Genomic DNA, 10,231 nt, shown 5'->3' with positions numbered 1-10,231 from the left:
CAGCTGTGTTCCCATACACTGAGATATGACAGCTATTCTAGAGCTCAGATGCTGTAGCGGCAACTGCACATGAAAAACATTCTTGAGATACTGTAGTGTGTAGTGTCAGAGGGAAATATAGCTTAATTTTAATTATTTGACAGATATACTGTAGCTTATATACATAACTCATAACGCAACAGAATAACATTTAACATGACACTTACATAAAACTCACCTTTGCTGCTGTATGCTATTCTTGTTCTTTTACTTAAGTAGGATTGTGGATGTAGGGCTTTTCCTTGCAATGGAGTACTTCACAGGCAAAAAGAAAGTCGGATATGGTGCATTGAAGCAATTTTGTTACACGAAGTATTATTGTTGTCTGGATAATAGCCATTTAATATACTAGTTACAGTATGACTTTATGTAAAGATGTTTTTTTTTTTTTTGGTAAATTATTTAGAAAGTGGAGTGGTAAAGTCCCGAAAATAGCATTCTTCAGTACGGACATGTGGGGGCGCCAGAGCGCAGCTACGGTTTTTCAGAGTGTGAGAAGAAGAGTCGCTTCAGTGACGTCGCCGGCCCGTTTAGCGAAAGGCAGGAGGAAGATGGCGGGGTCCAAGGTGAAGCAGGACATGCCTCCTCCGGGAGGCTATGCCACCTTTGATTACAAGAGAAATCTGCCGAAACGAGGATTTTCGGGTACATACACCACATACTCACCAAGCTAACTATACGCAGTCATGCACCAGTTACTAAATATGGACGTTTTTATAGCATGTACTATTGACTGACCTGCTTCTAATGCTAACCGGTCAGCCTCAAGGAAACAAGAGACACATTAAAATGCTGTTGCTGTTGTTGGAGGCTCGGGCACATATCGTGTCATTTAGAGGAGCAATGCATGCAATCTTTTAACAGCGTGATGTGAAATAATTTACATTTATTTAAGTGGCTTTTGTGTGAAATGTTATTGACAGGCACGTTAGCTAGTTGCTAACTAGCTAACTCAGACACTAGGCTAACTGCGGATTTGGGCAAATATAATAAAGATTATCTGCTCTTGACAATAAATGAAGAGATTTCATGTAATGCATCTTATAATAATAATTATAAAAAGTTGTATTTAAAAGGCATAAGACCAACTAATTAAAGTTGTTTGTGTAAATCTGTTACACCTACCAATTCTGCAGGGTTTACCAGATTAGTTTTGTTTAGACCAATCTATATATGCATCATTTCCTGCTGTCATAGCTATGAATAACATATCATAGCTATAATATCACAGCTATAAAATATATGCCTCATTATGAAGACACAAATTTATTTACAGTTGCTGCTACCATTAAAATACAACGTGTTAACATGATAAAGACGATTTTCAGTGTAAGTATTGTTGACATTTTTTCAGGTAAGACAATGTATTACAATCCTAACAGCTGCAGCAGTCACATATCAAAATACAGTTTGTGACCAGTTATTTGTAGACATAATCAAGTGTCTTAGCACAAGTTTCCAGATCCTCAGCTCATGACAGCGTTGCCATACAAAGGCAGAGAGCAGTGACTAAAGTAATGGTGAAGTTGAGGAAAAAAGTGTCAAAGTTCTTATGAACTGTAGAGGAGATATACGTTTCATGTATTTTTCCTGATTATTTATAACACCAGATTTTTCAATACAACATAAAAATGCTTAACTTGAATACTTCATATAAAATTATTCATTAAATATACATGATAATATACTGAGTTAAACATCAATAAGTCACACCAATTCCACAGTAGTTATTGTTACCATGCTAATTGATGTTAACTATCAGCAGGACAGACTCTTATTATCTGTTGTTTTTTATTATTATTATTATCATTATTATTATTATTACTATTGTTTAAGTTTGTATTATTCATATTGCCTAAGAATTGCTTAAGTGTTTGAGCATCAAAATCAAATGATTTCAATTCCAGGTGAAGAGATTTATTTATTTAACATATTCTTTGGTGTAATAGTTCTGTTTTATCAAGTTATGGTGTTGGGAACCCAGTTTCAACCATACATGAGGTTAGGGTTCACAGTAACACTAGAGATCACTTTTTTTGAAGTGAAAAGATGTCATCAATCAGTGAGATAGCAGAGTTAATATAAGGAACAAAATAGCTGCTGCAGATTTGAGACTTGCACCACTTGTGTACAACCCCGAAAAATTAGTACATGTGTCGCTGAATATGCTGATCTGCTGATCTGCTGCAGGTCTTTGTTGTGCAGGGGGCGTTACGGAAAGCTCACCTGAACAAAGAGTATTCACATTTGAAATGTATGCAACAGGGATGTCCCGATTAGTATTTGTAGATCTGTATGGGGAACGATCTAGGCATTTCTAAAATGATCGGTATCGGGCTTCCGCCAAGTCTGATCTTTAGCAGTTACTGCAGTTACTTTAGCTCTGACATAAACCAAAACCACATCCCTGTAGCGTCAAAACGTTGTCTTCCTCTATGTTGGCTAGCGTCAAAGCTGCCAAAAATAGGAAATGAAAATGAAGTCAGTCAGACAGATATTTGTTGATTATGCAATATGGATGTTTGGTGGTAGTAGGAGATTGTCATTCAGTACTTCCAACTTGATTCACCACCAAAAAACAAAAAAAACAAAGCCAATTTCTGGAGTGAAGAACACAGGTTTCCACCGACCGTTGGAGCTTCTGGAGCCAAGGTACGAGTTACCCTCTCCTTGCTACGTTAGCTTTGACTGCTTTATTTATTGGACTCTAAGGAGAAAACAAGGAAGATAAGAAAAGCCTCCAGGGGAGGAAATTTTGTTTGTTTAAAATTTAAATCGGAACTCAGAACGGTACCGAATGTTAAAAGGTCGGTATCGGGGGCAAAAAAACTACTTGATTGGAACATCCCTAGTATGCTGTTGGCTAGACGTGAAACGTTATTAGTCCAATCTGACTATTAACACTACAGCTGGTCCAGCTGGTTCTTGAAACTTAAATAAACTTTCAGATGAGTAACTGAGCTGTAGTCGTTTAATCACCATGTTTAACAGGTGGTGCCACCTTTGTCAAAGACATCTAAGCAGCCGTTATTTATCTTTAAAATAGTTTACTAGATAATCATTTATTTCTCTTACACCCAAGACAAACCTGTGTAAAACACGAGGAACTTCACGTGGCAATATAGTTTTACCACTTAGCTAATAAACATAAGATAGTGATGTGAGTAATGTAGCTGTCTGTGTAGTTAATAATGTGGTTTAAATGTAATTTAAAACTGTACATTGTGTGCCGTGCACTAAGCTATTTTAATGCCATAATGAATTCTTTAATCAACAGGATACACTATGTTCGGCATTGGCATCGGCGTCATGGTGTTTGGTTACTGGAGGCTATTTAGTTGGAACAGAGAGAGGAGGTAAGAAAGTTCATGGGAGTCAAGCTGCGTGTAACATTCACAGTCGGGCTAAAACTGACCCTGGTGCTGTGTTTGTGTGTTGCAGGCGCTTGAACATCGAGGAGATGGAAGCCAGGATAGCTCTGATGCCTCTGCTACAGGCAGAGCATGACCGGAGGTGACAATAAAAATAATAAATAACATATCCCACATGTTCATTTTTGTAAAAAATAACTTATTAGAAATCAGACATTTATGTAACAATTGGGTTTTACCTTTTTTACGCCAGGACCTTACGGATGCTGAGGGAGAACTTGGAGGAGGAAAATATCCTCATGAAGGATGTTCCCGGGTGGAAGGTAAAGATGTTCAAAACAACCCTCGCATTCTTAGTCTCGTTTTTGAAAACCCATACATCCATATCCCATCCAGATATTGGTGTTTTAATATGCACTTCTTTTTTTTTTTTGGCAATAAAATGGCAACACATTTGACAAACGCCTTTCATAAGTGCAGTGCATTTCCAATTCATATTTACAGTAGCTATTAGAGTACATACACACTAGTAACTGTTCATTGTTAGAAAATGTTAACATTTGCTAATTAGTCAATGTTCTATACGTATTTGCCTGAGGCCGTCGTTCGATAACTTTTTACTTTTTGTGGAATTAAAATAATATTTTTGAGCAGAGTTACATGCGCTCAAAACTATGTTGTATGTATTAACAAATGACCACTTGTTATAACTCAGGTTCCAGTGACCTAAACTACAGTCATAAACAGTAACTTATTTTATTTTAAACCACATGATTCAGCTTCTTCTTCTTTGGTGAAAGTATGTTGAAATGAGTGTTTATTTTCATATTATTTAGTATTTATTGTGGCCATTAGTAGTATAAAAACACGTTTCATACACTGAAGCTACCTCAATGCTCACTCGTGCAGGTCGGTGAGAGTGTCTTCCACACAGACCGCTGGGTCACCCCTCTGAATGAGGAGCTGTACAACCTCCGGCCCAAAGAAGAGCTTTTGCACCGGCGCTTCGGCTTCTTGTGGCACGTGTAGTCACCTCCGAAACGGACCATGTCCTGAGCTCCGGCACCACCTCCCACAGCCAGGACCACATATGACCTGAGCCGCCGTTCCGTTCAGCTTGTAAATGTTCCAATATTAAAGTATCTTTTTTCTGTACCTCATCTCGGATCAATGGCTCATTATTTCAGTCAGGATTTATTTTTGTTGTTACGCTGCATCTTGGCATCAACATTTTATTCATCCATGCTGCATTTCACAAGTTAATATTGGACTTGTTCACCTCAACAAGGACAAATGCATGTTGTAAGACATGATGATGCTTAATTCTAGAAAAACACAGAAGTTGCAATGAAGTGTTTGCATTGTTCAAATTTTTGAGTATAAAATATTCCACAAACTGAAATTTTGCATCATCAACACAACCAGTTACATGAAGTGCCATGACACACAGCAATGTGTTACTTATGTTTACCAGTATTTGTACTAATGCATTTCTGGCTGATCAGGGAACAGTTTGGGCATGAACTTAAATTTTTTTTTTTTTTAAGCCTGTGCACATACCCATATTTATGTTGGTCACAGTAAGAGATGAATTCAGGAGCTTAACAGTGAATTACAGGGTGTAGGCTGGTGCTATTGTCTTAACATACTTTACTAGACAGTAAACTCCCTACTTATTACCTAGAATTGACTTTAAAATGAACCAGCTCAGAGCATCGAGTCGTCGGATTCAGACTGATAAGGTAACACCTGAAGTTGAAGGTCTTGTTTGACTGGGCAGTCTTCACAAGCATTGTGCTATGTAAACTGCAACCTACTTCTCAATGCTTCTTGTAACATAGTTACAGAGGATTCATTCTTAAACCAGTTTTTTTTTTAGTCTTAGTTCATATTTAGTGTAGATCATATAAAAATGTTCAGTCCAATGATAATTATGTATCAGATATTGACAGCTACTGAATATTAAACAAACAATGCAAGAAGCTTTTCGGTCAACCCAATTTTATTTTTGAAATACAAAAAAATAAAAAAAAGGCACATAGGCATGTCTTGTGCTTTAAGGACACAGTAAGCCATTCCTAAAGACTCGTATGAAGTCAAACACTTTTCTTCGTTCAGTGCTCCATCAGAAGATTAGCATTAGACTGGCTCACCCCACATTTAAAAGTTGATAGACAACATCTTAAGGGTTTGCGGTTGTTATATCGCATTAGTCAATGGGTCTTCAACTGCCGCTACTAACATTTGAATAAATGTTACATAAAGGGTTTTCAACTTTTAATTGGCAGGTTCCTTCATGTAGATGCGGCTTACTGGTGCAGGTAGGACCTGAAACAGAACAACATTAATCAGCCAAAATGTGACATGAAACCAAGAGGTCCACTGTTTCAGATTGGTACAATAAAGACTCACCTGACACAGCGCCTGCGTTGGTCAACGCCACCTGAAGCCGACCACTTCAGCTACGAGGAGATCCAGTGATGCCTCACTCTGTCAGTTCACTCTAAAAAAAGAAGAAAGAGATTGAGCTTGGCAGCTCCTGTTGGTTTCACACAGTTAACAGCATGCAACAGTATTAATGAGTCTGAAACTCACCACTTATATAAAAGGGTACAAAGAAATTTTTAATGCAGTCTAGACATTCTACACATCAATTGGAAGTGCTGTGGGTCATTACTGGAGCAAATTTGAGGACTACTGGAGTGAACAGAAGTGGACTGAGCACAACACTATCCGTGACTTAAGAGACCAATGCTTTCTGGTGGACTCGGGGTGATCAATACAATCCAGGCGCTTCTTAGAATCTTTCCCCCCAGATGGACTTTTAAAGAATCAGGGAAGAGGCCATGGCATGTTTGTAGGCGAACTCTGAAGAGGACTAAACACAGCGACTAACTTCAAGGTATTCATGGAAACAATGAGAACTGAGTTTGAAGGATGTGAGCAAAGCAAAAGGAGATTTTTACCTCACGTGCACTGGCCTACTTTCTCCACATTTGACCTAGGCAAGAGAGCAGCTTTCATCTCTGATGAGCACTTGTTGGTAGGCGCAACACTTCACTCTCCAAGGACTTGTAGGATTTTGAAGTAGCTGACCTCTTGAACGTAATGAAGCATTAACATGACCAGACACCAGCTGATGGGTTCCCAGCATTTCCCTGTGCCACTTTTGGGGCTTGTTCCAATCCCTCACTAAAGGTTTGATCTCAGTACACTAGGCTGTCCAAATTTGGCCAATGGATGGTTTCAGTTTTGACTTGGGATCTTATGAGAACAGGCAGCCAGCTTGTTTTTGGACTTTATACACCAAGTTAGAGCTAATCATTTGTTTTTTTTTGTTGTTTTTAAATCAAGAGAACTTAAACTGCCAATTGCCCTCCAGAGAAATCCATGTGTAATTTCAGTGCTTTGAGCAGGTGACTTGGATCTCACGCAGCATTACTTTGACATGAGCCTATAAGTCTCAGCTAAATTCCCCCATGCGGTTATTTTGAAAGGCAAAAGAATCAAGATTATTTTCCACAGTCTGTTTAATAGGCTCCATGAAGCCGAACTGACAAAGAAAAAAAAACGTTGATCATACAAAGAACATAAAGTACAAAACTGTTCCCGGTTGAGATATTACTTTGGGGAAACGAAGTTACATTTCTCGATCACTTTAAACAAGATTAGTCCATTTTACAGCACATTTAAAATGCAGATGTTGAGCAGAGCACAGAAGATACCTTGGACAGACTGTAGCATGCTGCAATTTGCAACTTCATGAACAGCCGGCCACTTCGGATGTGTAGTTCACCAGTCTGAAAGGAATTCACTCTTTTGGGAAATTGAACACACAGGAGTCTCAGCTAAACTAAGTTTTTTTTCTCTTTAATAGTAAAAGTATTTAGCATAAAATCCCCCAAAAAAGTCTGTTTAAGAGCAAAAGGATCTCTATCCTCACTCAGTTTAAATCTGGCAGGAGGTAGGACAGTCACGAAGACTGAGAGGGGAAATAAGAAAACAAAAAACACAAACAAGCCCCATCAGATATTTCTTTATATAAAAAAACTAAACTAAATAAGGAATCAAATCAGGAAACACTTTAACGTGCTGGACAAAAAGTCTACAGCGATGGTAGTGGCTGTTCAACGAAAAGCCAGGTGGAGAGCCATTGTTTGATCCCCAATTTGGGACTTCACAGTACTGATCAGATTATACGGATGCCTTTTAGTTAAACGATCTTATTGAGGAATAAAGATGCCCAATTAAGCAAGGTGAGATTCTTGAACTGTTATTTGTAACATGGTTTGATAAGGAATGACCAAAACTCATGGCTACATTGTTTTTAAGATGCTGAGCTACTACAACAGAACTACAAAACTAAGGTCAGCAATAACACGTGGACATTTTTCTTGAGGAGCGCATCTTTGAAATACAGCCAGCCAAGTGATGATCTTGAATCAGGGAGATGTTTACTCGTGAGTAGCTGAGGATAAGAAGTGGGCACACAGGTAAAGACACTGCAAGTTCCAACACTGGAGTTTCACAACATCCCCCTCAACCCACCAGACAGTCTAAACCCCTCCCTTGGTTCTTGCATTAGGGACTCCATCAGCTGACATATGAGCAACATTAGAACAGGTGACATTCAGCATTTTCTTAAGTGGTTTAAATCGTTTGCCAGCCTCTGTCAGAACGGGGCATTGGCTAGCAAAATTTGGCAACCGTTTACAAAGAGGCATCGGCTTGGGCTCAGGTACAAAAATTAAGGGGCGTACATGTTTCATATGTTGGGGCTGTGAAATGTCCTAAATTTATGGTTTGAGGATGCCTAGTGTGATGAGGTGTGTTTATAAATCTAGTATGATGATACAAGTGGGATGGAATGGCATAGCACCATTATTAGTGTCTTGATTACAGTACTCGGTGTCATTTGAGATTTAAAGAAACTAACAGCCCCAACATAAGCCTAGACACACGGTGCAAATGCATATCATTCATGCTTACCATAGCTGTCATATCCATCGCGGTAGGATCCTGAGCGGTCACCATATCCACCCTGCCCCCTGTAATTTGACAAACATTGGTTAAGAGCTTGACCCTTAAAATTTTTCCATCACCATCTTAAAGCTGTGAAACCAAATTTCCTTCCCGCTCACCTGTTTTCTCTGTAACCGCCTGAGGAATATCCTCCACTCCTGTATCCACCGCCGCCGCCGCCACCACCGCCAAAGCTCCTGTCTCCGCCTCCGAAGCTTCTGTCGCCGTAGCTCCTGTCACCGTAACTCCTGTCGCCATTGTATCCGCCACCTGGAATTGCACGACAAATTTACTGACAAAGTGAAGAAGCAACTGTAAACACACGCCAAGCATGTTTACAGGTTGGCAACTCTCACCTCTCGAGTAACCACCACCACGCCCACCTCTTCCTCGGGATCCACCGAATCTTCCTCCTCCGCGGGGTCCTCCTGAGCTGAATCCTCCTCTGGAACGTCCTCCCTTCCCTGCTTCATCCACGCGAATAGCCCGGCCATCCAGAGTCTGAAAGGCAAAGGTAACAAAATTGTTAAAATTTGAAAAAAAAAAAAATATTCAAAAAAAATGTAGATAACTGTTAAAGTATCTTGTTAAAAAGAATAAATCTAATTCAGTATTATTTACCTTTCCGTTCATGGCGTCCAATGCATCCTTTGCGTCTTCTGCATTGTCGTATTTGACGAAGCCGAAACCACGAGACCTCCCAGTCTCTTTGTCTCTGATCACGTCCACTATTGGAGGGAAAACGGAATTTAACCCTTTGTACTGCCACACGATAGCGCTCAAAACTGCTTCAAATTGTGCAATCGATAGCGCGCAGTCATAAAAAGATAAGCAGTAATGGCGGGAGGGGGATTTACCTTTTTCGATGGTTCCGTATTTGCCGAAGGCCGCAGCGAGGGAGTCCTCGTTGGTCTCGTAGCTCAGACCGCCGATGAACAGTTTACCTTCGTCCGACATTTTAGCTACAAAAAAATAAAAAATAAACCCATCAGAAACAAATACAAGCACATCGACACAAAATGACCGAAATAAGCCAAACTAAAACTCATGTTAAAACACCACGCAGCACATGCTGCGCGAAAGTAGGTCACCGGATGAGTTGCATGAAATTAACACGATAACCTTGCAATCCTGCTTAAAAATCAACTTAAATGTTCAATAAATCATTATGTGTTGTTCTAGGCCTATATTGGTGCAGTATTTTGTGATTTTCAACCACTAACGGTTTCGGGTCGAAGAAGGCCTCAGGCCCGCAAACGTGGTATCGTTTCATTAGCGGATTAGCTTTTTTCTTCCGGCGCCATTTTGTAGCACAGAGCTCACTTTTGTTGTTTCATTCACCGACTTCGCGGTTAGCTCGAGACGCTGCTACACGGCCCGTTTTCTACATTACATAACGATCTTTTACTTCCGAATTAAATTCAATCAGTAAAACAGCGTCACAACATTTCCCACGAAAATCCTAAAACAATTTCAGCCGAGTCTCAGGCTGCACAAACGGGTTAAATGTCGTTATCAGATGTATTTGGATATCATTGAGAAAGTGCGATTTTTCATCAAATATTTTTTTTAAAAAGCAGATAAAACGTGTTAATTAAGCCTTGCAAGTGGATACATGCAGTTTAGAAATGAAAAACAGCGAGTAAAAGTTTAACAATGAATCATAAAATGGTGATTACCTTTATCCTTAGAGATACCAAATGGCTGATGCGTGGAGATCCAGGTCGAATGAGAGAGAGGAGACAGAGCGCTCCGCTTTTCACCGCGCTGCGCAGCCGCTTCTTCTTCTACTGGTGTTA

The 10,231-nt window shown here is 39.6% G+C and overlaps 2 protein-coding genes across 4 annotated transcripts; one reads left to right on the top strand and one right to left on the bottom strand.

Moving 5' to 3' along the window:
* The first annotated feature begins 489 nt into the window (after positions 1 to 489).
* ndufa13 (NADH:ubiquinone oxidoreductase subunit A13) lies at positions 490 to 4,570 on the top strand. The gene is made up of 5 exons (XM_084546082.1): positions 490 to 684; positions 3,317 to 3,395; positions 3,481 to 3,552; positions 3,664 to 3,733; positions 4,320 to 4,570. The coding sequence occupies exons 1-5, from the start codon at positions 492 to 494 to the stop codon at positions 4,437 to 4,439; spliced, it is 534 nt and encodes a 177-aa protein (XP_084402208.1). The 5' UTR covers positions 490 to 491; the 3' UTR covers positions 4,440 to 4,570.
* Positions 4,571 to 5,390: 820 nt separating this feature from the next.
* On the bottom strand, positions 5,391 to 10,231 carry cirbpa (cold inducible RNA binding protein a). Of its 3 annotated transcripts, XR_014699131.1 has the most exons (8): positions 10,112 to 10,231; positions 9,290 to 9,394; positions 9,054 to 9,160; positions 8,789 to 8,933; positions 8,552 to 8,702; positions 8,400 to 8,458; positions 5,823 to 5,913; positions 5,391 to 5,738 (listed from the first exon to the last, which is right to left on the bottom strand). XR_014699131.1 is itself a non-coding variant. In XM_084546790.1 (7 exons), the coding sequence occupies exons 2-7, from the start codon at positions 9,387 to 9,389 to the stop codon at positions 7,865 to 7,867; spliced, it is 576 nt and encodes a 191-aa protein (XP_084402916.1). In that variant the 5' UTR covers positions 9,390 to 9,394; positions 10,112 to 10,230; the 3' UTR covers positions 6,923 to 7,864. The 3 variants fall into 3 exon arrangements, 2 of the variants coding, with proteins under 2 accessions (XP_084402916.1, XP_084402917.1); XM_084546790.1 differs by lacking the exons at positions 5,391 to 5,738; positions 5,823 to 5,913 and adding an exon at positions 6,923 to 7,878 and having other exon boundaries at positions 10,112 to 10,230; XM_084546791.1 differs by lacking the exons at positions 5,391 to 5,738; positions 5,823 to 5,913 and adding an exon at positions 6,923 to 7,878 and having other exon boundaries at positions 8,816 to 8,933; positions 10,112 to 10,228.

This window comes from Chelon labrosus, assembly GCF_963514085.1.
Source record: "Chelon labrosus genome assembly, chromosome: 6".
Lineage (NCBI taxonomy): Eukaryota > Metazoa > Chordata > Actinopteri > Mugiliformes > Mugilidae > Chelon > Chelon labrosus.
The sequence above is the reverse complement of the archived record's forward strand: the minus strand, read 5'-3'. Positions and strand labels throughout refer to the sequence as shown.

What these genes read in the sequence shown, in the direction of transcription:
- cirbpa (XM_084546790.1), bottom strand. Translation starts at nt 9,389, where the DNA reads ATGTCGGACGAAGGTAAACTGTTCATCGGCGGTCTGAGCTACGAGACC. An exon ending in TGGACGCCATGAACGGAAAG is followed by an intron (nt 8,934 to 9,053) that starts GTAAATAATACT and finishes TTTGCCTTTCAG; the next exon opens with ACTCTGGATGGCCGGGCTAT. An exon ending in GGCGGTTACAGAGAAAACAG is followed by an intron (nt 8,459 to 8,551) that starts GTGAGCGGGAAG and finishes GTCAAATTACAG; the next exon opens with GGGGCAGGGTGGATATGGTG.
- ndufa13 (XM_084546082.1), top strand. Translation starts at nt 492, where the DNA reads ATGTGGGGGCGCCAGAGCGCAGCTACGGTTTTTCAGAGTGTGAGAAGA. An exon ending in AGTTGGAACAGAGAGAGGAG is followed by an intron (nt 3,396 to 3,480) that starts GTAAGAAAGTTC and finishes TGTGTGTTGCAG; the next exon opens with GCGCTTGAACATCGAGGAGA. An exon ending in AGGATGTTCCCGGGTGGAAG is followed by an intron (nt 3,734 to 4,319) that starts GTAAAGATGTTC and finishes TCACTCGTGCAG; the next exon opens with GTCGGTGAGAGTGTCTTCCA.